The sequence below is a fragment of the Ursus arctos genome, unplaced genomic scaffold (genome assembly GCF_023065955.2).
Source record: "Ursus arctos isolate Adak ecotype North America unplaced genomic scaffold, UrsArc2.0 scaffold_1, whole genome shotgun sequence".
NCBI lineage: Eukaryota > Metazoa > Chordata > Mammalia > Carnivora > Ursidae > Ursus > Ursus arctos.
Window position 1 is genome coordinate 104,775,024 of NW_026622763.1, and position 27,088 is coordinate 104,802,111.

The 27,088-nt window shown below is 54.0% G+C and overlaps 1 protein-coding gene across 8 annotated transcripts in view; it reads left to right on the top strand.

Annotated features, from left to right (window-relative positions):
• The window catches only part of AGAP1 (ArfGAP with GTPase domain, ankyrin repeat and PH domain 1), a 523,916-nt gene extending 497,422 nt beyond the window's left edge, over nt 1-26,494 (top strand). For all 8 annotated transcript variants that reach the window (XM_026491633.4, XM_026491634.4, XM_057305806.1 and 5 more), the window contains 2 exons: nt 16,933-17,188; nt 18,694-26,494. In XM_026491633.4, coding sequence (XP_026347418.1) covers nt 16,933-17,188; nt 18,694-18,897 — 460 coding nt within the window. In that variant the 3' untranslated portion in view covers nt 18,898-26,494. The remainder of the gene's footprint in view (nt 1-16,932; nt 17,189-18,693) is intronic.
• The last annotated feature ends 594 nt before the right edge of the window (nt 26,495-27,088 follow it).

Consider the following 27,088-nt stretch of genomic DNA (forward strand, 5'->3'; position numbering starts at 1 on the left):
GTAACACCCGAGTTCACATTGTCCATTTCTTCACAGTTGACTTTTTCTTAAAGATCATATGCTTCTTTTGTGATTTTTTTTTTCCCCAAAGAACACATACAAAATTAAAGTTCCTCTGGTTGGTTGCTTTGACGCAAAGAGCAAACGTCCACACTTTTTCCTTGGGCAGGTCCACACGTATCCTCACTGTTCCAGAAAGGGCGATACTACTACTGTGCCTCTGGGTTTGCCTGTTGCTGGGACGCCGGCTCTGCTGAGCCCAAGGTGCTTTCTACCGGCTCCGTGACGGAGATGAGCACGTCCCGGGCCTCGGGGCCTGGCAGAGGAGGACGTGGTGCCTCACTGAAGGTAGCCGTACCAGTAAACCAGAAGGTTCTCTGCCGGCCGGTGCCTGATGAGGAAACCCAAAGTGTGGAATGAATCTTGTTCTCTGTAGATCTCGTGGTCATTTCGGGTCCCTGTTGACCCCTCGAGAACAAAGAGAAGTTTGCACAGAAGAGGAGGGAGGTGGTTTAACCAGAAAGGCTCCCTGGAAATTACAGATTCCTGTATAGTCAGCATTAATATGCTGCTTTTCAAACATAGAAATGGGGGATTGAATTGCAGGAATGTCAGCAATAAAGAGTGCATTTGTGGAATGATGACCTGATTGGCATCCCTGCCTTTTGAATGGCTGACGAGGTCTAATTGGCATAGAACGCCCTATAAATTTATTAGCGGGCCTCGCCTGTCATTGGTGGACTTTCTACTGTTAACCACCAAGAAATTACCAATTTTCAGGAGTTAGTCACTCAAGTCGCACTATAACTAGGTTTAAAAAAAAAGTGCACGCCGCTCACGTTATAAATCAGGCTTATGCCTCGTACGGCACAGCCCTCCGGCTGCAATTATCACTGGGAGAGGGAAGTTTGGGACCAGTGGAGTTGCAGGGAAGAGCCCGTGTTCACAAGGAAGCCCACCGCCTCTCTGCACCCCTGCTCCCACTCCCCTCGAGCACTCCACAAAGACCGCTGGCTGGCACTGTCTTGCTGACCCGTTGGCCGCCCCCCCCCCCCCCGCCCCAGGCTCCAGCTGCTCAGGCCACCGATGGGCTGGCTGGAAATTGCCGTTTTGTGGTCGTTCACATCCAGGGCTTTGATGTTCTTATTGATACATTCAACCCTCGGGCACATCATGCAAAGAGGACACATCTACCCTCTTATTTCAGGAACATAATAGAAATATTCAGGAGCAGACCTAATTATTTCAATTACTTCTCTCTGGTGTTTGAGACACACACTCAAGAGTCACAAATTAGAAAATAATATTCACATGTGTCTTCTAATTGGTAACAGATTAGAGGCATTTTATCTTTTTAAATAATTTCCAAATGTGCCCCGAAGAGACTGGGAAGGAACGGAAGAAAGGTGTAGAAAAGCAAACACAGCTTTGCCAGGCCGGTGTGAGGCCCCTGTTTTGGCCAAGACCTCAGGACAGTGAGGTGTGGGAGACCCTTCTGTTTTCAGTCGTCCAGATTTCTGTGTTCGTCACTTTTTTCTCTCAAAATCTAGCAGCATGGGGCTTCTCACGTCTGTGCTGGCCCGACTTGTAAACGCAATCCTCACGTTTAAGTGTTAGGAACAGTTTCCGAGCTCCGTGCCCGTATCTTTAGCCACGCCTTCCACACACGCACACGCACACACACACACGCACGTGCGCGCGCGCGCGCACACACACACACACACACACACACACACTTGCATACCTGCACTCGGTTTTAGGTCTCGTCCACTTGCAGAAAGAAAACTGGAGTCCTCTGAGCCTCTGTGTCCAGGAATTTTAGACGGCTGCAGACCGAGGCTGCCGTGGCCCCGGTAACCGTGCACGCTGTGCTCTCGTTCGCGCGCAGGCGGTGCCGCGTTCCTCTCCATCGTAAGCGCTCCCTCCGTTCCTTTCTCATAATGGAATTTAGTTTTACCAAATAATGTTTTTAAAAACTCATCACTTCTACTCTGGAGAACAGTTTGGCAACTTCTTATAAAACCAAGCACGCAAGTCCCATACAACCCGGCAACTGCACTCTTGGGCATTTATCCCAGAGAAATCAAAACTTAAGTTCACACCAAAACCTTTATCTAATGCTCATGGCGGCTGTTTTTGTAATGGTGCAGACGTCCCTCAGCGGGATGGTTAGACACGCTGTGGTCCATCCCTACCACGGAACGCAGCTCAGCAACGGACACACACAAGAGCCTGGAGGGTTTCTCCAGAGTTACGTTGAGTGAAAACAGCACATCCTCAAAGATTACATGCTGTATGATTCCATTTATGGAGCATTCTGGAAATGACAGAATTACAGAGAGAACAGGTTCGTGGTTGCCAGGGGTTAGGGATGAAGGGAATGGGGAGGGGTGTGTGGTTATGGAAGAGTGAACAAGAGGAACCCCGGTCGTGGGCAAGTTCCCTACCTTGACTGTGAGGGGGACCTGCGTGGAACTAAGCAGGTGCGCACACAGATACAGATGACTGCACGTCGGAGCGGGAAGATCTGAACGAGGTGGCTGGATGGTGTCGCCATCAAGATATATCCTGTTGTTAGGCTGGACTGTAGTTTCTCAAGATGGTACCATTGGGGGAAGCTAGCTAAGGGGTGCATGGGCTCCCCCCACGTTATGTCCTGAAACTACGTATGAATCTCAAAGTGTAAGTAAAATAAAGCAAAATAAATGGTAGCATCAGTAAAAAGATGAGGACTCCGTAGGGAAATGGCTCATCCCCGATGAGGGAGAGGACAAGGTCGGCCTGGGACATGCTGCTGTGCCAGGAAGCACGACGCTGTCGGGGACCGAGGGGGCTTGTCGTACAGAGCAAGGGCAGCTCCGGGAGGCGCCCCTGGCCAACCCTGGAGCAGTGTAATCGTCAGAATAATGGTGGTCGTAGATTCTAGGACACGGTGACTTTTTTAAGGCCTGTGGGTCTGTGGTGATACTCCCAAAAGGAGGTATGGGGGGTGGGTGGCTCTTCTTTACAGAAAATTCCAGCTGATAATCAGAGAAGGACTGACAGAACTGGAAAGCCTCTGTCTTGCCTCCAAGGACATACCAGCTGACTCCGCAGGTGTTGTCAGCCCATGGGCTTTGGGGAAATGTCTTGAGAAACCAGAGGTTCGGCGTGTCAAGGGATCAGCCCCAGGTCACTTGTTAGTTATAAAAGGGAGAAGGTTCTGGGCAGAGGACAGGTGTGGGGCCACTGTTTCACCAGTGCTCAGACTCGGTAGTGGGAGCACCCCCAGGCTGTACCTCCCAATGCAATGGGGGGAGCAGTGGGCACGTGTCTAGTGTCCTCACTGAAAGTAAGTGACCCAAGTCGAGTCAGACAAAATGAGACTGGGGGACAGGCTACAATCCAAACTGCTTGGACTCCTCAAGACTCCCCATGCAATTCAAGACCAGACAGAGGGGAGGGGTTTGGGAGGACCGCCAGAGTCAAGGAGTTGGAGGGGCGATCGGGTGCAGCACGCTCATGGAACGACTTGTGGCTGGAAGAGACATTCGGCTCTCGAGGGTGTCGGGGATCGTTTGGGGGAAACGGGGTATGGACCGCATAGCGTCGGTAACTGCGTTCGTTATATTGATGTGAAGTTTCTTGGGTCTCATAGTAGGAGCGGTGACGGTACAGGCACGCCACCTGAGTCTCACACAGTGGTGCCCGGGGCGGGGGGGTGGAGTGGACAAGACAGCACTCAGATTCTAGAGTATTTTTTAATTGAGACAAAATAGACAAAATTTACCATTTTAATCAATTTTAAGTGTACAGTTCAGTGACATTAAATATGTCCACATTGTTGTGCAGCCATCACCCCCATCATTTCCAGAACTTCCTCGCACCTTCCCAAACTGAAACTCTGACCCCATTAAACAGAAACACCCCATCGCCCTCTCCCAGCCCCCAGTGCCCGCCATTCCACCTTCTGTCTCTGAGTGCAACTCTTCTGGGTAGCTCGTGGAAGAGGACTCATGCAATACTTGTCTTTCTGTGACTGGCTTATTTTGCTCAGCATAATGTCCTCCGTGTTCATCAGTGCTGTAGCGTGGGACGGAATTCCATTCCCTTCTATGGCCGAATAATATTCCATGGTACAGATAGACACCTTGTGCTTATCCATTCATCTACTGGTAGACACTTAGGTTGCGTCCATGTTTTGACTATTGTGACTAATGCTCTTGTGAACCTGGGTGTTCAAATATCTCTTCACCGTCCAGCTTTCAGTTTTTCTGCCTGTGTGCCCAGAAGTGGCTTTGCTGGGTCATATGGTGATACTATGTTTAATCTTTTGAGGAACTACCTTACTGTTTCCCAGACTCTAGATTTTTGACACATTTAAATGGTGAATGTTGGCTGTCTCATAGAAATCCTTTTTTCTATGAGCCTGTCCTAGAGGCCTCAGACGTCCCACTGCATGAGGACAGAGGGGGAGGGGCATGCTCGGGGGAGCACAGGGCTGCATCAGTGTGCAGTTCCTCCGTGGGCGAGGCTCTCTGCAGAGAGGGGCTGGGTGGACCAGGGCTTCCCAGTTAAGATGGAGGGTGGCTGATTCCCACCTTTGTCATATTAAGGACACATAATAAATTGTTTGTTGTCACCATCATTTCATAAAAGGACGTTAGCAGCCAGAAGATAGGAAGGCCATAACCTCAGAAAAGGAAGTGCCCTACAAATACGTAAATTTAGCTTTATGAAAGCTCCATTATGTGGTTCACGTTCTGCCTTTTCTCAGTGAACCGGCGATAGCTTTGGAGCAACTGGTTATTTTTTTTAAGGTTTTATTTATTTATATGAGATAGAGCACGAGCACAAGTGGGCAGAAGGACAGAGGAAGAGGGAGAAGCAGACTGCCTGCTGAGCAGGGAGCCTGAGATCATGACCTGAGCCGAAGGCAGACGCCTAGCCGACTGAGCCACCCACGCGCCCCACCAACTGATACTTTAAAGCAACGGGACTATCCAGGGGGCGCCTGGGTGGCTCAGTTGGTTAAGTGTCCAACTCTTGGTTTCTACTCAGGTCATGATCTCGTGGTCGTGGGATCGAGTCCCATATCCGGTTCTGCTCAGTGCATAGTCTGCTTCAGATTCTCTCTCCCTCCCCCTGCTCACACTCTCTCCCTCTAAAATCAATCAATCAATCAATCTTAACCAACTAGACTATCTGGGACAAACTAGAGATTTTGTGGGGCCTTTGTTCAGGAACCATCAGGAATTTTCAAAACAGTGAAACATTAAACCAAGCGTGGGCCCCTTCTGAGACGAGGGCCCTGTGTGTCTGCAGAGTGTGCAACCCCACAAAGCCAGACTGGGCTGGTGAACCCCTGACGGCTTCCCTGTACCAATGTTCTAGGACTCCGTCTCCAGGAAAAAGCTGGGCAGAATGTTTACGTGGCATTAGCAAAGACAATGACATTGGGCAAGTTAAATGCTGTGTCAATTGTGGAAAATAAAACATTGACCAGTTTCTGCCTCGATCCAATTAGTTAGATAGATGTTTGGTGATTTTCATGAAAGAATTAACTTTAGCTTGTTAAAGAATCATGCTTTCCTTAACTCTAGAGAATTCGTGTATGCGCTGCGGTGAATCATTCCCAAGTCACCTCTACCCTCACATGTAACCAAACTTGGAAAAAATTGTACCTGGGGGGGTGTAGATTGGGTCTAATATTGTCAATATTTAAGATCAGTTGAGAAAGTGAACAGCCATTACCTCTCCGTTGGGTTTTCTCTAAAAGGGACATCTAGTCTTTAATAGATTTTCAGTTGCCGTTAACGTTGGAATGGAGTCCACGTTGGCTGGTGTGAAGGTTCGCTGGCAGACCAGCCCCACTGTCCCGCATGTGTCAGTCAAGCCGACGGCTGATCTGGTTAGGATCTTTCAGCACGTTTTTACATTTTCGTGTTTTGAAAAAAATTAACGTGCAAACTCATCTTACCTTACATGCCTTTTCCATTAGCGTAGCCTCTGGAGTGCATTTCCCATTGTAACGTCTGTTTTGTTCTTGTTCTTAGTGTTTTGTTTGTGTGGCTGTTGAGAAACCACGCGACTATTCCAATCCCCACCTTCCCCCCAAAATTAAAAGGAAAACTACATTAAGACTCTTCATTGTTCAAAATCATCCGTGTTAGGTCTTCAGAAACATCATATTGCTAAAGGCTGCAGTTCTTAAAGCCACTTGGCTGTTTTCACTAGAAACCCGCTCAGAGCCTACATCGCTTTGCAAGAGTGTCTCCAGTCAGTAACCCGCAGCCTTCCCTGTTCCTGTCCGTGTTTAACGACCACTTAGCGGACGGGTCTCTGAGAAGCCACCAGGTCGTGCTTGGCCCTCTGCAGTTACCCCGTCCTGCCCCTTGGTTTTGCGTTTACGAAGAGCCCTGGAGTTTCTGCTCCCTGGTGTTTAAAGGGCACTGGAGCAGAGGCTTACATCCGTTTTACAGTATTCCGAGCAGAGGAAAAGGGCCATTTCTCTCCCCTTATCTGTTTATGATGCGATATGTTCCACAGCGGATCCCATCAGCCACTGTTATGGTGAACTTAATTCGCTGTGATGGGGGTCCTACCACCAGGGCCGCCGCGAGGGCTGCCGAGGCGCGTCCCGTTTCATGCCACATTACGTGGGATGGAGGACCACCTCACCTGACTACTCAGGCTCCCTCTCGCTTGGCACAGATTTATCGGGATTTATGCTCTAAAACAGTTCACATTTTTTCTCATGTTGAAGTACGGAAACATCGAGTGTGTGTGGCTGCCGTAGCTGAGCTGTGATTACAATGTGAAAACACTCACTCGATTTGCAAATTAATTCACAAACTTAATTTGTCAAACTAGCTTTGCACAGAATAATAAAGGTGTCTGCTAAAATTCCAACAGGATAAAATGTCTGGGAGTGGAACATGACATGGGAGCACAGAAACGGGAAGAGTTTGTGAGTTGAGGTGGTTGTAACTACCGTGGTTTTTCCTTTAACCTCCCACATTTTGCTGGGTTGTTTTATAATAGATGAGAAAATAGGGGGGAGTCCTGAAAATAAAAACATCGTGGCTGCTTCTGGAACAGTCTGGGCATTCTGCCTTTCTCTCATAGTATCCCAGGTTTTCAGAAGGGTTTTCTTGAAAGTCAAACGTGCTCTGAGCTGCCCTCAGTGCCCACCCCCTGCCCTTCTACCTGCTCCCATGCCTGCTCTCCTGTCTCCAGGGCCAGCCCCAGTGAACTGGCCCCAGCTCTGTCCTGACTCTGGGAAGAGAGCCCCTCCAGGCCCGCCTCCCCTTCCAGCCACACCCACCCTCTCTAACTGGTCGCCCCCCAAGTAGGCAGTTAAAGATTGGAGTGACATGGTCCCTGGGGTCCATGCAGTAATTCCAGGGACCAGAAAGTAAACGTGAGCATATTCTCCTATTCTGGGATTAATCTCCCACGAATGGAGCCTGAGAAAGCAAGGGCCGCAGGCTGGGCCGGTGATTCAAGCTTCGCAGGCCACGGGGCTGGTGGCAGCAATATGGCATCAGCAGGTCGTACGGGAGCGTTCCCGGAGAGGCCCGATGGCGCTGCTGCCTGTGGCAGTGAGTGTGCCTGGCCCCAGATGGACGGTTGGAAGAAGGCCACACCAGGTGAGTGTGTGGTGCACAGGCACATTGGTCCAGATGGAAAGCTAGGCTGAGGCCTTCCTTCGAGTGGACACAGCGAGAGGAAGAAAGCCTGGGTGGACGTCCAGCCCAGCAGGTGGGGCTCTCCCAGCCTAGTGAGGCAATGCCCACCTTTGTCCCATCACTGACAACGACCTCTCAAGCTGATGTTCCCTCGGAACCTTAAATTTCAGCGTCAGTGGGCCTTTAAATCACCCAGCCTCTCCAGAGGGGAAATGGAGGCCCGGGAGAGGGTGGGTGCCTGGTAAAGGGCGTCAGGGCCAGCCATGGTCCTCCCAGAGACGCCCAGGTCTGTTCTTCGTGACCAGCTGGCCCATAATAGACAACCAACAGGTTGTGAAGATTGAGCTGGGTCTGGTCCATAATTAGCTGAATGGCCCTTCCCAGGCCAACGCAAGCTTGGGACCCAGCCTGACATCTCTCCTTCATGCCTCCTTTGAGATTTCCAAGGAGAATCCCTGCAGGTTGTCCCAAATCTTGAGAGGGGTGATGTTGTATCTGCCCTGATATTTCTGCTCAGCCTGGCCAGGTTCCGAACAGACGGGTGTTGGGAGGTGCCCAGTGCTAATGCCAGCAAAGCCACAGGGGCCCCGGGACTCAGCCTGAAGCCCAGACGGAGGTGTGGGGGTGAGACCCAGCTCTGCTCGTGGCGACTCGCGCTCTCGTGCACTGCCTTCTGGGTCGAGGTGGGCCTGAGCCGGCGCACACTGGGCACACAGTGCACCTGAGCACATGCTCCCGCGTCCTGGGCTGCCCGGGGCGGCACCTGCACACGGAGCCGCCCGCCCCCGACACCTGCAGCGGGGCACACTCACCTATGACTCACACAAGTAATAAGCCTAATACAGTTGACTTTATTTAATTAATAATGATTCTGTTCTGTTCCTCCGAGCTCATAAAACACCCTGCAGGTTGGCAAAAACACTCATAATATTGATCAGAAGTCAGGCGGGATATTTATTTTGTCTTTGCCCCATGAGCATAAATCCTCGTCCGTTGCCTCCTGCTCTCTGCATGCGGGATTTACAGTGGCCGGTTTCTTAAAAGCTTTCGGTAATTAAGGAATAAATATCCATTGGTCTTTGTTGGCCGTCCTCCCTTAGCAACGCGGCCGGGGGAGAAGGCATGCAGGCCAGGGGCAGCCAAGTGCTCAGTGCCCGGCCTGCAGCGGCCGGGGTCTTCCCCTGCAGAGAGAGGAAGCCCCCTGTTTTCCTAACATATTGTTCCAGCCCCCCTTCCGTGCCTCCCTCCCAGTTCCTGCTTTGCTTGAGGCAGAAAGACACTTTGGAAATTCCTGGCTGCTAGCGAGCCCTGTCTTCCCTCTCCCGTCACTGTCACCGGCCCCCTGTGTGTCGAGCGCATCTCCTCGTCACCGCTAAGGACGGCCCTTCGCTCCCATATACTGGGCTCTAGAATCTCCTTTAAAATCAGTGTGGACAAATCCTCTCCCAGCCCACGAAGGCCGAAGAGAGATGTTTCCGAAAAGAACCATGTGACAAGTGACAGGCCCCAAAAAAAGTTCTTGGCCTTTTAACATTTGGGGGGAGGGGTTCCCATAAAAATGAACACATTAGACTTGACACAGAGGGGGCTTTCGGGAAAGGCCATTGACGGTCCGCGTCTTATGGAGGCATTTAGGGAAAGTCTCATTCGTGCCGAGTGGAAGGCCGGAGCCAGATCCTGCAAGGGTGGCAGGTCCTTGAGGACCCAGCGGGGCATCTGGTCACCACGCCGGTGTCTGTGACCCACAGGACTCAGCTCCCGGAGTGAGTGCCACAGAACGGTGCCGAGAGCCAATCAGAAGCTTTGTGGTTATTTGCTAAAAACTGCCTTTTCTGGGAATCCAACCCATTAACCTCGCTCCCCCTTGGCAGCCTGCTGAGCCCTCCCTGCCAGACTTCAAGTGCACAGGATGCCAGTTACGTGTGGCTGCGTCCTCGCAGCTCTCCGACGCGTGGGGAGCAGAGACGGGGGCACCGCGGCAAGACAACACTTCTCTGAGGACGGTGGCTAGCCGTCCCTTGCTCTCCGGGTCCCCCCACAGGCCTGGGAGCCTTGCCCTGCACTCTGCTCCTCGCTGACAGTGACCGAGGGCCCCTCTGGGACGCAGCCGCCCGGGGCATCTCACCTCACCGCACTCCTGTCGGGGGTCCTGGCATCTGCGGTGTTTGCACTCACTTTTCTCCTGTGTCGTTTCCTTTTCTCCATTCTGTATCGTTAATGCCAAATAGTTTTGGTAAGGAAAAAAATGGGAGGGAAGAAAGTATAGATTGTCTAGAAGGGTGCTGTCCTGTGCAAGCAGCTGTGGGAATGTTCTAGATCACGGGCACCGTCCAAGACCACAGCCGCCAGCTCTGTGTGGCTGCTGCATGCCTGGTGGGGGTGCGGGACGTCTAGAGGAACTGAGCAGAGAACTCCATGCTTTACTTCCATTACACTTAGACACCAGCGTGTGGCTCACGCTGCCCCTTGGGGTGACACGACTCACCCCTAACCCTTCCCCGAGGAGAGGGAGCGGGTACAGAGATGGCCCAAGAGAGACCGCGGGCAGAGTGGTGCCGCACGTCCACTGCCCAGGTGCTGAGCCGGGGTCAGGTCTCCTCCTGCGGGAGGCAGCGGAGCCTGGAGGAGGAGCTCGGGCGGTGACCCCCGGGGTCAATTGCTTGGCCCTCACAGGTGGGGGACGCAGAGCAGATGTCTTGGCCTCTCTGGGGCTCAACTTCTTCCACTTCTAAAAGAGGGTAAGACCAGCGTACGTCACCAGGTGTCGTCAGAGTGGAACCAGATAGTTTATGAAAAGCTCAGCCCAGTGGCTGACACACCAGAGGTGCTTACCGAATAGTAGCTGTGACCTTAGTGGTCACGCTCCTAGTCTGGGCAACAGGGTCAAGCCATTTTAGTAGTGACTCTTGCCTTGTGTGTAAACACGTGTGCCCAGGCCGATCAACAAAGACCCCACGTGGCTCACGCAGACTTGTAAACGATGGTGGAGAAAGGGTGAGGGGCTCAAGGTTTGCTTCACGTAGCAAAGGTGGAGGGTGGCGGTCTAGCGGATTCACGCGGACACGTTCCGTGGCTAGAAAGGCACCAGCCCGGTATTGGGCAGCTCCAGGTGCCGGGGACGCACAGTGCTTCCCAGGACACCCCTTCAGTTACCGAGGACGGGTGACCCTCACAGTTGATGTCTTTGCCATCATCGTCATCAGCACCGTTCGTGTCTTGCCCTGGTGGCATTCTTCGTTTCCAGACACTTCTATCCCAGTCTCCTCTGGCTCATCAGCGATCCTCCTGTCTCCTCCGGAGCTGAGCACCACAGTGTTCTGCCAGCCCCGGGCACAGTGGCCCTCCTCCATGACTGGACCCCAGAACCCAAGACGGAGCCCAGTGCAGCCCACACACGTTGAACGACCCCAGCCCTGGGTCCTGGCCCCAGACGCTGCAGTAAAGCCCTACTTCCCACACCCCCGACCGCGCACATTTTCCTTTGCAAGCCGAAGTGCTCATCTCTGCCCCTGCCCTGCCCCCTTCTTGATCATCTTTTCTTGCCTCTAGCCTTGATTCTGTCGTCCGCGGAGTTGGCTGCCCCCGCTGCCACCTGTGCGTCACCTGGCTTATATTCGTAGGCCCCGGGGGTTATTGGTGCCACGCTGGCGGGATGGCACCAGCGTCAGCACTTACTCACGGGGCACACCGGGCTGGAAAGCCCTTCTGCTCGCTCCATCCGGTCCCCTCACAGGCCAAAGGGGGTGGGCTGTGGCCCAGCCAAGGTCCCGGCCACAGTGGGTGCCGTAAAGCCCGTCTCGAAGGCCAGGGCTGGCATGGGAGCCTCGCTGTGGCCCACCAGCTGGCAGCTTCGTCCTGCGGCCGGTCCTTACTGGACGACTCCGGGCTCCCTGGGGCTTCACGGCCCAGCCTCCCTACTTCCAAATAGGAAGAGCCGTCCATCGCAGACCGTCCACCCCTTCACCTCTTCTGAACCTTGGGACAAAACTGACCCATGTCTTTTTTCCTGAAGCTTCTCAGGAAACGGCCTTTCCTTTTTGTCACGATTTCTCAAAATACGGCCACGACTCTGGCATCACACATGCGTTTTGCTCAGGGTTTGATATGTAGCTCCTTTGTGAAAACATGTCATCTGCTCAGGGTCCCTTAAAGAGCCCAGTGTGACCAGGAGTTCTCAAGAAAGCTAGTTTCCGTTGTCATCATCATATCATCTTCACCCTGAGCGTCGCCACAGCAGGGCTCCCGGGACTCAGAGCCTGCCCCTCACCTGCTGTGCCCGGCGGTCCGGTCCTTACTGGTGCGGACAGCTGTTTCCCTCTGGCGGGTGCCACCTATGCAGGCTGCAGGTGGGACGTGTCCCAGGGATGGTCTTTGGGGGGCACGTGGAGCCTCAGCCATGTCAAGGTCAAGTGTGGCAACGCTTTGTCTGTCGGGCTGCAGGACCAGGGCCCATCCTAGCCCACCCGACCCTGTAAGATGTTGTGGACGCATGACTCCGGGGACCGGGGCTCCACCTGTCCTCTGATCCCCAAATCCTGTGCTCAGTACCTGGCCGGCCCATGGCTCAGCTCGCGCACCAGGCAGTTTCCTGGCCCCTGGGCAGGAGGAAGTGGCCAGCCGGCTCATAAAGGGGTTTCATTTCAGACAGGAAGAGAAGAAAATGTTTACTACTGCACCTCTGATTGTATCTCTTTATTTTGGGGGATTGGGTCAGTGTCTTTTTTCTAATTCGTTGCCCGTTCTCTCATTTTCTCTCGCTCCTGTGCAGTTGATTTATTTAAAGGTGTGTCAGCACGAGGCTCAAATGAGGAGCTGGGCCTCCTTTCTGCTGACGGCCGGCCATGCCAATAAGTCATTTTTTAGCTCATTAGCTAACGGAGCCTGTGAGCAGCGGGCCTCCAGGGGATTGGAATGAGGTGACGTGATCTACAGCCAGCCACGCTGCTCTTGAACTGGCCTTCCTTGGGGAAAATGAAAGGCTTGGCCAAGACAAGCGGGGGATCCCAGAAGTAAGATTGGGACATCAGAGTAACAATTGGCGTGTTTGTGCTTCGGCGTCCTGCTTTCCTGGGGCAAATGGTTTTAGACAGAATGTTCTTGTAGCAAAGGAGTCACTACCAGAATGTCCGTCTTTCACATGTTAATGGTGGGCACGAGAGCCAGATGATGGTGATGGAGACCGTGGTCGTCCAGGATGTTGGTCGAACTGGGCTGCCCGAACAGAAGACCACAGATCAGGTGGCTGTAATGACAGAGATGTATTTTCTCCAGCTCTGGAGGCTGCAAGGTCAAGGTCAAGGTGCCAGAGTTGGTTTCCGGTGAGAGCTCTTCCTGGCTTGCAGATGGTGCTGTCACACAGACAGAGATCCCTGTCTCTCCTCCTCGTCTTGTAAGGACACCAGTCCCAGTGGAACAGGGCCCCGCTTTTATGATCTCACTGAACCTCAGTGACCTCCTTACAGGCCTGGTCTCCAAATGCAAACACATCAGGGTTAGGGCTTTGGCATATGAATTTGGGGGGACATGGTTCAGTCCGTAGTACCCAGGAAGACGTCAGACAGCTCAAGGCTGTGGCCAGAGGCTACCCACACTTGGCCCCGGACACCCTGACAGCCACAGACGGGGTACTTCAGACCAGCTGGGCACCCCTCGCCCAGCATTCCAAGCCCCCCTGCCCCGTGGTAGGGTGCGGGGGAGTCACAGGGCGCTGATGGGTTTGTCAGGGCCCCTGGACGAGGGCCCCCACCTCACCCTCCCCAGCTCATTGACAGCCCAGATTTAGAAACCTAAAGCATCCAGCAGGCACTTGACCCCCACGGACCCCTGTGCCATCGGCCTCCCTTTGTCACACACATCACTCCCACAGGTGAGTTCACGGGGGCTTGATAGCGGTTGTACATTACAGACACTAGTTGATTCCATCGTGACAGCGCCAACAGCTGCCACTTGTGGCCAGCACACCCTCCAGACTCAGCGGCCTCAGCCCCAACACCGCCCTGCCTGCTGCAGACGTCACTATGCCCACTTTACAGACGAGGAAGTCAGGGCCCGAGGGGTCCGCGAAGGTGTGGCAGTCTACACCACGAGGAGGGGGAACAAAGCAGGCACATACATGCCAAGTCTCCATTGCCGAAAACCAGGGCCTTTTAGCTACTGGTGGTTCTCTTCTCCCGCCCTTGGCCACTATGGATGTGCACGGGGTGAAGGTGACCCCCCATTTGCCAGGGTGCACAGTGACAGGGGACGTGGCTTCCAGATAACGGGAAGTGCTCGAGCATGAATGGGGCTTCCTGAGTTAGCGAACCCCCGTGGCATTGTCGGAGCCCTCCGCTCCTGCCGGCTGGGGTGTGCTGGTGCAGGCACGAAGCCCGGTGGCCTCCCTTAGCTTTCTAGTCCCTCCTGGTATCAGAAAAACACGGACGTCCTGCAATCCTGCGGGTCCCAGGAGCCAGCGTGGGAAGCTTCTGTTTTTAAACAGCAGAGAAGTTTCGATGAAGAGCCCTGGTTCCACCACACGACAAAAGCCACACATTAAAACAGTTCTGGGGGGACCAGGTGGAGTGGGGCTAGAAGAGGCAGTCCCCATCCAGTGCTTGCGGTGCTCCTTCGGGGACGGCCCCCCGTAGCAAGCCTGTTCTCTGTATTTGAGTGGGTGCAGGTCCTGAAGGCCTGTTGGTAATAGTCACCTCCCTCCAGCTCTCCGGGGTCACAGGTGGACCAGCTGTGAAGAGGTCAAGCCTCGGGCCTTCCCTGCAGAAACCCTCTCCAAGACCCTGTTGCTGATGTCACACACGGAACATTAGAGTCTTTCTCCTGAAGAAGCTCCCGAAATAGTACTCGGCCCCCTGAAGTCTGGACCCGCCCTTGTGACTGACTCTGTGAGCAGCACCGGCTTTGCAAAGCAAGGAGCAGTTTAATAAACACGCACGTCAATTCCCATGAAGCCAGGCGAGCTCGCTTGCGGGCTGACCGGACTCCTGGCCAGAAAGTCACCCGCACTGCCCCGGAGAACACACCGGCCGCCGGACAGGACTCGGAAGCTACGGGCCGTCCTCAGTCTTCGGCTGGGGCATCCGAATATTAAAGAGAGAATTGGATAATTACAGTGAGGACGAGTTACTGTGTTCGGTTCTGTTTTATCCCTGGGCGATTTGGCAATGCGCGTTAAAATCCACCAGAGCAGAATAAAACAGCTCTGATTTTAATGCCTGCCCCCAAAAACGAGGGTTAGCAAATTGGAACTTGAAAATCTGGACGCATCCTTCACCACTGTCCCTTTTCATTGCGTTCACGTTTTGCTCCTTCCTTTTGCTGATTTATGAAATGCATCAACATATGTTAAATACATTTTAAGTAAGGTTTTTTTAATACCACGAGAAACACGGTTTGTTGGGGGTGTTCTTTCTCCTGCCCCTTGCTTTTGTGCTCGTATTTTGTCCCACGTGGGGACAGGTTATAGGCTGCAGAGTCCCGGGTGGGGTGTGGGGTGGGTTCTCAGCTGTAGCTGAGTGTTTGTCCTGGAAATCTCCGCATGAAAAGGGTCGGGGGTCACTCGCATGTACCAGGAAGTGAAGCAAAACTAATCCAGATTTAGTCCTGGAAGAATTTGTTTGCCTAAGTATTTAAAAACAGATTAGGGCTAACCCGACACTAGATCACCAGGAGCAGTGTAAACACGGGTAAAAGGTGTAAACAAGGCCTTTCTTCTGTACTTCGGAAGAAAAAATGTCATGGATAATGAGTTTTCTTTCTAGAGTATCACGGAGGCCCTAAGTGATTCTCTGTGTAGCGCGTAGCTATGTACCCTGATTCTTCTCCGGGAGGAAACGCTGGATTTTAGGAGGGGGCAGTTGTGAAGCAGTGTATTATTCAAGTCTTGGTAATGACAGTCACTCTGCTCTGCAGGGCTGTCCTTTCATCTCTCATCATCCTCATCAAAAAGCATCTGTCCGGCTAGCGGCGCCACCCCTCCCCCCGGCCGCAGCATGCCTTCCCCCCCCCCCCGACTTGCGCGCCCCCCAGACTTGCCCACCTCCAGAGCTGCCTGTGAACTCTCCCTTCAGGCTCCTGCGTCGTGCCCCAGGCAGTGCCGCAGAGCCGTGAGGATTGCTCTGAGCTGTTTGCCGTGTCTCTTGCACCCCGTTTGCGAAACCAAAACCCGCGAACACGCCTTGCAGTTGGTTTCTTCCTTCCTCTCTTTACCTTCTCTTCCCATTCTCCTCCCTCCTCTCTATGCCCAGCCCTCCTTCCAGATGTTGTAGGCGGCATCCGGTCCCACTAGGACACCCCCCCCAGTTCAGGAGGCATGTTCCCAGCAGGCCAAGCTGCTGGGGGAGGGGCACCCGTTGCAGCATGTTGCCATCTGAGCTCCCAGGCCTTTCCCCTGTCCTCCCTGGAGTCATCCTCTCCTGCACCCCTAGCTCAGCTCTGGTCTGGAGCCACCTGCCTTGTCTCTCCTGGGCTGGGCCCTAGGACACCTTGACGCTCTCCACTTCAGCCTTCCCCGGGTCTCCAGAGAGATTACAAACTCAAGTAGTAACTGAATTAGTTTGCTTATCTTTGCCAGATCTCCCCATTGGGGTCTCTGTAGTTTCATATGTGGGTCTGTAACAAGATGTTCCTTAATGGAAGTATAGGGAGACCCCGGAGAGTTCACAACATGGTTAATGTCGTGGTTATGAGTTAAGAGCTAAGAGTTCCAGGGTGAGGAGTTAAGAGCTAAGAGTTCAAGGTCACACCTAGGTAGGGGGAGAGCCCACCGGCCCTCCTGTCCCCTGGCCCGGAACTCCAGCAGTGTTCTCTCATCCCAACTAAAAGCTGTCATTGCTCACAGTAGAGCGGGCCTCTGGGCCACCCTGCCTCGCGTCGGACCCCGAGCAGGAAGGTGGTTCTTCCTGGCCACGGCTTCTGCATTAAAACCAAAAGAAATCACATGAGAACTCAAGGCCTTGGGCCTCTGCGCACCTTCAAGTGTCAGAACCCCCTTCCCCCAGAGGTTCTGATTCAGGAGGTCTGGGGCAGAGCCTGGGAATCTGCATTTCTGACAAGTTCCCAGGTGGTGCTGATGCTGCTGGCCAGGGCTCCGCTCTAGGACACATCTCCCTGCCCCTCAGGGGGCTTCCTTGTGCTCTGTGAAGACACTCGTCTCCTGCTACTGAGCTTCCTCCCCGAGGCCTCCAGACCACCTAGGTTTGGGGTGGGGTGGGGGTCGGCCTCGGCTGTCCTTCCTGACGTGACCGCGCCCGTGTCCTGGCTCTTGCAGGGAGGAGAAGGAGCGGTGGATCCGGGCCAAGTACGAGCAGAAGCTCTTCCTGGCGCCGCTGCCCTGCACGGAGCTGTCCCTGGGCCAGCACCTGCTGCGGGCCACCGCCGACGAGGACCTGCGGGCCGTCATCCTGTTGCTGGCGCACGGCTCCCGGGAGGAGGTGAACGAGACCTGCGGAGAGGGGGACGGCCGCACAGCGCTGCACCTGGCCTGCCGGAAGGGGAACGTGGTCCTGGCGCAGCTCCTGATCTGGGTAGGTCACCCAGGTGCCCCGTGTGGCGCCGAGATGCTGGGGGCGCCTTGTTCTGCTCTGTGGGCATCTTTCCGGTGGAAGGTCACGGGTCTGAAGGCGGGAAGCAGTGCGGGCAGGGCAGGGAGGATTTCAGCATGGAGCCCCTGGCTCTCAGTCCCCTGCGTGAGGACAGAGGAGAAGATGGGTGTGTGAGGATACCCCCAGGGGACTGAGTAAAGGGAGGGAGGAGGTGAGCGGGACACGGTCCATCCACCAGGGGCCAGAGTATCTGCAGTCTTCGCATTTCTCATGACCCCTCTGGGTCAAGCGTGGCTGGAGGTGTCCCTCTTGTTCCTCTTACAACAGAGTCCCAGCGTCTTTGTTTTGGAGAAGTGTGGAGAGCAAGGACACAGCTAGTTTATGTGGTTTTCCCTTTACCAGACACAAAAATACTGGACCCAAAGTTCGATGTTTGATACGGTAGGACTTTACCAAAGCATTTCATCTAGACAGTTCTGGTTAACTTCTACTAGGCAAATTATTTCTTAAATTGCTATGGAAGCATTTGTTATGAAGCCTGAATGGGGACAGGGAAGAGTGTGTGGAGCAGGGCACTGCCTGGGCTGCCGGGGGTGCTTCTGAGAAGCCCACACCCTGTGGTGGCAGCCTGCACGCCTCTGGGGCTTGGCCACTGTGGGTTCCTGTCACTGTGGGTCCCCGTGAAAGGGTGGCAGAAAGCTGCTGCCGAGAAGTCCCTGGCAGGTGCAGAGGGAAACATTCACCAGTGGTCGGACTAAACAGCGTGCTAGTAGCTGACTTTTCTGTGCTCTTATGTAGGACATGTTTTTCCTACAATGGAAAGGAATCATGTCTGAGATCAAGAAGTGATTATTTTTTGTTTTTACAATTGGATAGTCAGAATAGAAATTGCGGGGGCGCCTGGGTGGTTCAGCCGTTAAGCATCTGCCTTCTGCTCAGGTCATGATCCCGGGGTCCTGGGATTGAGCCCCGCATCGGCTCCCCGCTCGGCGGGAAGCCTGCTTCTCCCTCTCCCACTCCCCCTGCCTGTGTTCCCTCTTTCGCTGTCTCTCGCTGTCAAATAAGTAAATAAAATCTTTTAAAAAAACAAACAAAAATGAATAGACATAGCAACACGAGAATTATCTTTGGTCTGCTGCAGAAAGGAGGGACTTTACGTTGCAAAAAGCACAGTCTTCATTTTTTTGAAAGATTTTATTTATTAGAGCGAGAGCGAGGCTGAGCAGGAGGTAGGGGCAGAGGCAGAGGGAGAAGCAGGCTCCCCATTGAGCACAGAGCCCCACACGGGCTCGATCCCAGGACCCTGAGATCATGACCTCAGCCGAAAGCAGACACGTGACCCACTGAGCCACCCAGGTGCCCCAAAACACATTCTTTCGAAGAACATGCCTTGGGGCGAGGTGCGGCACCGGCCCTCCGCCCCCCGGCAGCCGGTCTGCAGTGCGGGTCCCCGGCGGTGCAATGACTGCCCTCTGTCGCCTCCGCAGTACGGCGTGGACGTCATGGCCCGGGACGCCCACGGGAACACGGCGCTGGCGTATGCGCGGCAGGCCTCGAGCCAGGAGTGCATCGACGTCCTGCTGCAGTACGGCTGCCCCGACGAGCGCTTCGTGCTCATGGCCACGCCCAACCTGTCCCGGAAGAACAATAACCGGAACAACAGCAGCGGGCGCGCGCCCGCCATCCTCTGACGCCCCCGCGCGCGCCGCGCCCGCCCTGCGAAGGCACCGCCCTGCGAAGGCACCGCACGTGAGTCCCGTCGCGGCCCCGCTCTCCTCCCGCTGGTGGCTCGCCGCCCACCCTCACCCCGCGCGCAATCACAAAGCCCGACCGGCCCCGGGGCGAAGACGAGGCCAGGAGGCTGCCGAGCAGGCGCTCCGGGTGGGCCTCGGTTTACTGACATAGCACACGGCGAGGGACCCCCGCTGCCCTCCGTCCGTCCGAGGAGGCGCCGGGACGGGACGGGCGGGGGAGGGGAGGCGAGGCGAGGCGCCGGGAGCAGGGAGACTCTCCTTAACTGGCAGTTAAGCACATCAGTACATTTCACCTCTACCAAACGGAACACTCGGATTTCATCTCCTCTCCGAGGAGCTTGACGGCATAAATCAGAAGCAAGCAGAGTTTGTCAGGTCTGAAGCCCCTATGATGGTATGTGTCAAATCAGTTGTGGCTAATCTGTCCGGGGAGAATACCGGCTTCATTACACTTGTATAGTTGAGTTCTTCCCGCATTACCGCTGTTTAATAGAACATGATTACTCATCGCCGAGGAGAAGGCGTATTAGCCGAGGAGGTAGTTACGCAGCACGCTCTGATGACTGCCACGATGTGATTGCAATACTTCTTAGAAGCATCATATTATCCCAGACATGTTCTTTCGAGCCCTTGGAGCCCTCCTTTCTAAATTCACTGTCATAATTTAGTATCTGTTTAATTTTTCAGTCCAAAGAGAGGAAATCAGTTGCTGAGTATTATTTGACTGGAGTCTCCTTGGTACAAAAACAAAATGGAAAAAATAAATAAGAGTAAGTCGGAAATTCAAAAGGAAATCACGAATTCTAGCTAATAATAACATTTCGAGGCCATGTTCTAAAGTCAGTAAATGCATAAAAGGCTATTTTTTTTTTCCAAACATAAGAGAGATTTTACATTTTACTTCCTTTTGCCAAGGTGGCTGTCTTGGGTCTCAGTCACTCCCAGGCCACACGGGAGTGTCACACAGGCTTCTGTGTTATGTCTTTAGATTGTGAAAATCTATTTGAATAAAAGAAGTTCATAAATATGCATTGATTTTCGTACAGACAAATGGCACCTCTGTTAATTTATAAATTGAACTGGATGTGAACTAATAACGTGCAACTAGTTGAGATAAGAGGGTTACAGATCATTGTACATGGAAAGCACTCCCAGCAGCAAACACTTCCATTAATGTGATCGACAGCTTTTAAAAAGGAACATACCAGAAGAAGATGGTGGTACAATTTGCTTATTAAAATAGAGAAAGAAAAAAAGACACTTAGATGCCTATGAGAGAAGGAGGGGAGGAAGCTTGTGATTTCTCATTATTTAGATCTGATACCACTTCTGCCAACCCAGAGAAGGGGTAACGGGGAAGCCAGGGATGAGTTTCTCAGTCCTGCCCCGGGTGCTGGGCAGAGGCAGGTTGCGACTGGCCGCCCACAGCTCGGCGGCACCGGCTGGCCCGCGGGCGTCGCTTCACTTGGTGGCCATGTCCTCGTTTCCTTTGTCACCTGACCTGCCATCCCCGTGACATGGGGCTGCTTCAGACTTCAGCCACCTTCCGCGTGGTGGCCAAACACAGTAAAAACCAGATCGCGACACCTTAGGTTAAAAAGGAAGGGGTGGCTGTGCCTGGAGCCCTTTAGCAAGTCCGTCCGAGAAGAGGGTGGTCCCCTTGGCAGGAGACTCTGGACCTGCTGTCGCACAGGAGCGGGGCCATGTCCACCCGGCCACCTCCAGGCAGGGCCCTTGCTCTCCTATATTAAACCTTCTATTTTGTAAGAGTTTTTCCTCTTCTTTTACTTTCTAAGAAAAAAAACGTTAAGTAGGTGGGGAAAAAATAAAGCTTTACACAGAATTTTTACATGGGTCAGTGTTTCATGGACATTTGTAACTTTGATTCAGCTGCGTGGAACCCAGCAGGCCCAGGAACAGCAGGTACAGAAGCCATGAGGCTGAGAGCCTTGACAACAGGTCCCTAATCCTCACCCCCACCCCCACCCGCAATTTTTAATTCTGTGTTTCATCACTGTGTAGTTATTTTAAATGTGAATAGAAAAAAAAATGTCATTGCCTATTTTTGAAGAACGCGTTACTGTTCTAATCGAGCTATACACATTCGCCTCTGCACAGCCGTTAGCGTAGACTTACGTAGTGAACACAGATATAGTATAAATGAAATTCTTAAATTATTTCATTGTAGTTAATTCCCACTATAGGAATGCTCTATCATATAGTGAAGCCTTGTTTTGAAAAGAAACGGAATTCCTTGTAAGGCTTCTCTCTGAGATGTATATGAGGGTGTACATATTATTATATGCGTCTATAATATAATATTTTCCCAAATGACTTTCTTCACTTAGCCTTTCACAAGCTGAATGCTAGATCGGTTTCTTTGTTTGTTTTGTTTTCCTCCCTTCCTTCTCTCCGGCACGGGGACTTCCGTGATTCCTTCCCAGACAGCTTGACCCCCCTCCTGCTGTTTGTAGCAGTATCGTTCTGGGCCAGGAGGCGGCCAGCTTTCCTGAGCCTGAGTTTCGGCAGCAGAGGAGAGGCCGTGGTGGGTTTCAAGGGTTTTCCTCGAAAATAAAGGTGGCTGATAGCTAATCTGCTTGTATTCCAGTTTCAACGCAGAAGGCCTTTCTTCACCCATAATGCTCTCATTCCCAGCTTAAAGCCTCGCTAACACTGAGGCGGGGAAGCAGAAGCCACAAGGGCTGGTGTTAGAAACGACCAGCTTGGGAAGGGGCTTGAGTCGTCACTGTGTATCCCCATGAAAGTTCTGTGAAGTGACAGTGACAAGAAGACACCACTGCATTATCCGCAGAGCCTTTTCTGTCCAGAAGTCAGTTTCCCTTCACTGGAAACCACCCGCTGGGGGAGGCACAGGTGCACATGGTCCCCTGCGAGGGGAGCGTCACGATCTGGCCAGATTCCTTCTGTGGCCACAGGAACCCTGCAGAGGAAGGAGCCTCGATTCTGACCCCGTGAGAGCAGACGTCCGGGACTGGGTGGTTCACGAAGCCCAGAGCCCCAGTCATGGGGCCCCGGCCCCTTCTGTCTCCTCAGTCATGGGGCCCCGGCCCCTTCTGTCTCCTGTCGTCCCAGGAGACGAGCCGCTCGAGGGTGAGTGAGGGGCTGTTTATGAGTCTTGGGCCCCACGAGCAGGTGCGGGTCCATGTCTCCCAGGAAGAGCACAGTGTGTGATTATCCCAGAAAGCAGGGGAAGGCGCTGGGGCTCTCGGTGGATTACTCTTGACCAGAATCCTGAAAGTAGCCATTCTCTGCCTGTGAACCCGGGCACCGAGGCAGGGCCTGGCTGTTCCTCCTGTCTTCTGAAGTGTTGTCTAGCCTCGTGCCATCTACCCAGCCTCTGCCGTCTGGCCTAGGGACCAGTCTTCCCAGTTTCGTAACGTCACTGACTCCGTGAGGGGAGAGCAGGGTCCACGGTGAGAAAGACAGCCCTGCGGCTGAGCAGACCCGGCTTCACCTGGCCTTGCTGCCCCTGCTGGGCAGCCCTGGCCAGGTACCCAGCTGCGGGGCTGTCTTTCCTCAGCTCTGAAACGGGTGGCCTGGCAGGCTCCGATGACCGGTTGGTTTCCAACCAATGTGACCACGGCCAGCCGGACCCGCCGCCAGGGGCTGGATGCTCAGGAAATGCCGGTATTCGCGAAGACCCGGAATGCTGAGGGCAGCAAAGCCAGAGCCGCCCGGAGAGCTGCCCTCGGGGGGTTGGTGACAGCAGGCCCGCCAGTCCCCCCGCCAGCTGAGCCAGCCGGTGCCCTCCCCCACGGCCGCTGGCGGGGCGCGGTGTCAGGAGGGGGCAGAGGTGCTCTGTGCCCCTCCCCCCATACTGCCCACTTCCTGACGCTTATCCCCCATTTTTGTAGTCTGGGTTTGACTTTCCAGAGGCAAAGAAAAGGTTGAGTCTTATCCTCGTGCATTCAGTAAGGTCACTTGAGGCCCAAGATGACCCCTTCTGTCCGACACCCTGTTGTGTTACTGGCTCAGACAGGCCTCCCTCCCGCCAGGAGCCACCAGGAGGCTGCTGTCCACTCTTGGTCCTCAGAGCTTGCTGAAGAGCGTGCTGGCTGGCAGAGCGCTAGGCCCTTTGGCCCCTCTCGCTTAGCCTGGACGGCCGGAGGGTGAGCCTGTGCCTCCCCAGAGCTGCTTTCCTTTTCGAGGCTGGCGTTTGGCTCGTCCTGGGCCTGCGCTCGGTGAACGTGGCTTCCCCCTCGAGGGTGGCCGTTGGGTCCTGCCCGGTGCCCAGCCCAAGCTGTGCTCAAGGGTGACACGGGTCCCCATGGCTCCAGCTCTGCCAACCCTTCCTCCTTGCATTTAGAATGTTCTGGAAATAAGAAATCCACATTCCCACCTAGGGAGGTTGAGAAGCTTTGCAGCAATTTGGAGCCTCTACGAGTAAGTGTGATCAGGGCTCCGCAAGTTCTCAGAAGGCGAAGATAATTGGAAAGCAGATCCGTCACCCCTCCATGGGCTGTTTCCCCTCCCCCACCTGCTCTATTTCCATCCCTCACGCGCCCCACAAGGTCGGCATGACTTTCTAGAACTCCCCTGGATTGTATTTATGTCCTTCAAGCAAACAAATTGAAAAGCAGGAAGGAATTCAAATAGAAATGTGCTGAAGATACACATCTTTCTTTCCCAGGAAATATAATTTATTTCTAACTGCCGCGTCAAACGTGGGCTTCACACATTGTGAAGTCCTGTCTTCAAGTGATTTTTACCCTCATCCTTCACCAAAAAGCTAAATAAGGGCCTTTGGCATCCAGACTTGGATTTTTCACTTTGGGCCATTATCGACACGTTGCTTTTTTGAATTCCCAAGTGGCTTTCTTCCAGAAGCTCTGTGGCCAGTGAGTCTTCGCTGTGGGCCCCGCCCCCGCCACGGCTAGGCCGGGCCCCCCAGGTGTGCGGCTCACGGCGGGCAGGGGTCTGGCTCCCCGCCTGGCCCGCTGAGGGATGGGGTCGGCCCCCCCGCCCTGCTCCGGGCCCTGCGCCCTGATGGGTCCTTCGTGGTTCAAGCATCTCAAGCAGGTCGCCTTTCAGCCAAAGCGTTGACTTGCTCCCCGTTACGCAGGAGAGAGAAGGGGGAGTGGGTTAATGCCCCGAGCAGACCGCAGCAGCGTCAGGCTTCTGTTCCCGCCGCGGCCGGGGGTGATCCCTGGAAGCCAGGCCGCTCGGGAGGAGAGAGCATCCGTGCCGTGCCGCTCGGGGGTCCGCAGGCCCACACCGGACCCTCCCCTCTCCCCTTGCCAGGCAGAGGGGACATGTGACGGCTTAGAACTCGTATTTCAAAAACACAAATGTTCTTCCCCTTAGAGGAGAAAGGCTGTCCTAACAGAGGTGTTTTTAAGCAATATTAATGGATTCCCCGTCTCATTTCGGATGTCTGCGGCTTTTGGAACGTAATTGACGCTTCTTTCCAGTTCCAGTTTTTCAGTGTGGGCCAGAGTGGAAAGTAGAGGACATTTCATCAGCACAGGATTCCATAAGACCACAAAGGCTGGTTTTTAGTCCATGATTTTTAAAACGCCCAAGTTCTAGAAGTAATTAGGTTTCACTTGTGTTGGAAACGCCCTCCCAAAGCAAGGATTCAGGACCGTAGATTTGCAAGTCTCTCTTTTCCGCATTTCATTTATGGGGGGGCTGGGTTTGCTCTCAGATGACAGCATTGTTTCTGGGGTTCGCACGTGGTTGGTAAAAACGCCCTTGTCCGAGGCCCTTATCCCATCCAAAGGGCCTGCGGTGCCCGGAGGCGGGCAGGGTGAGGCAGGCGTGCCCAGCAGCGACCCGCCGTGAGCCACCCCTTCCAAGCAGACTGACAAGCTCGGGGTCTGGCTGGGTGTCACCCTGCACCCAGCGGCTGTGAGGTCCGTGTGGGGCAAGCCGCCTTTGTCGGGTGCGAGAGGTCAGCTCAGGGCTTGTGTTTTATCTGGGCCTGGTTTGGCTGCTGTGGAGAACACCCCCTGAGGGTCAGGATGGAGCCATAGGGCCGAGACCCACCTGTCAAAGTCTCGCGAGGTCTAGCCCCGCAGTCACGGTCAGTGAGAATGCCACGGCCTTCATCTTGAGACGCAGGTGGAAGAAAGGAACCATACTAGATGGGGGAGCTCTGGGGCATCTTCCAAACGGAACAGTCAGGTGTTGGGAGGAACCACCCCCCAAATCAGTGTGCCCTGGTCTCCCCGTGCCAGATGGTGTCCGCAGTGGCCCAGGAAGCGAATATCTGAGCTGGCCCAAACTCGACCAACGGGTTGTGGCCCCAACCCCGCATGCTCACGCAGTCAGTGATTCCTCGTGTAAGATGGTGAGCGTCCAGCCTTGACGAAGGACGTCGCAGGGACTTCCACCCCTCATCTAGCACCCCGATGGGGAAAGCCTGAGTGACAGCCTCTTTCAAAGACCCTGGGGGCAGCCCAGCTGATGACCACCGCACCCAGCTCTGCACTTGACATTCCACTGAGGGGCCTGGGGGGAAGGTTCATCCCGCCCGGGCTCTTCGAGGGTCAGAGGACAGAGGGGACCAAGGGTGCATGAGCCGGAGCCAGAGCGGGGAGTCAGCCTCACTGACCGCTCACAGGAGCACATCACGCCCTCCCTGTCCCGCCCCAGGGCACACAGGCAGACCTGAGCGAGGACCGCGCTGTTCCACGGGGCACAGGCAATGGGTATGTTTAGAAACTGCTCTCGGGCACGTCACACGTCTCGAGGTTAGAAATAATGCCTCTCCAAACCTTGAAAAGCATCATGGTTTCCCTCCTCCGACTGGGCTTTTGTGTAAAACCTATCAAACTCTTGGGCTGCAGCCCCTGTCCAGGTTTGGGCACCCATGTCCGGGGAGGGTGCCGTGAGGCCTTGACCAAGGACCCTGCACAGAGCCTTGGGAGCCCTGAGCGGGCTGCCCCAGCAAGGGCTGGAGGTGGTGGCCGCTCCAGCCCCAGGCACAGCCACGTGGGTTCCGGAAGTGCTTCCTGCCCCCAGACAGCCCCCCACTCTCCTGCCTGTGACGTTGAACAGGGTTCTCATGGGGCCACGGGCGTGTTTCTGAACGGGAGTCCGAGCGGGTCACAAGTGACAACCGAGAGGCGTTTGTCAGAGGGAACAGGGAAGGCCGAGTCTCTGCCCACCTCTCAGCACATTTTTCTGTTTCTGTAAATAGCGATGTATAGAAGACGGAGGAGCGGCCCGGGCTTTATCCAGGGATGGGTTTGGTTTCTTTGGGGATTCTTTTTGGTTGTTTTTATATTACCTCATTCAGCAAGTTTGTTTCACAACGACTCAACAATGCTTTATTTATATTGTTTGTACTGTAATTAAAACCATTGACAGACATTTCACTTTGCTTGTTCTTTCATATGATTTTGTTTTGATTAAATATGCCAGTTTGTATTTTCCTGCATTGGGATTTTTTGTGTCTGCTGTACAGTATTCTAAGGGGAAAAAAAAGAGAAAAAGAAAAATGTGTAAAGTAACGGAGAGAGGTGGCTATAGTGTAGAGGCCTCTTTCTAATAAAGAAATGAAAATATGTCTACACTGCTTCTGTGGAGGTTTTGTTGGGGTTTGGGGGGCGCGGGGTGGTGGTCATTTGTCACGACTAATTGGATGTGTGTGCTCGGGCGAGGTAAATCAGAGAGGAGAGGCGCTTACGGAGGGAGGCGCTAGGCCCGGGCCGCCTCTCGCCTGAGGAAACGCGCACACGTGCTGCAGTCATGGTGTCGGGGGGATAACGAGCGTTTCTTCCCTCTTGTTCGTCTCCAAGCCACTCCGAGGGGCCATGGTTGCCCAGCCAAGTTCCAGATGCTTGTGAAGCGTCTTTGCGCTGGACCACACTGCCCCAGATGTGTGATAAGGTCTCCCAGGCGGCCAGGAAGGAAAACCGTTCCGGAATGCCTTTATCAATACCCAGTATGAGTAGAAGCACGCTTTTCTCACACAAAACAGGTTGTATCCTCACCCCCAAACTCAGAAAATTAAAATACCCAACTGCCACCACCCAGACATCACCAGAGTCAGCAGTTCGGTGAACACCTTCTAGATGCTTCTCTCTGCAGACAGGCAGGTGTCCTCCCCCTCACCTACTCCCGCAGGCAATAAACATAAAGCCCTGTGATCCCACGACAT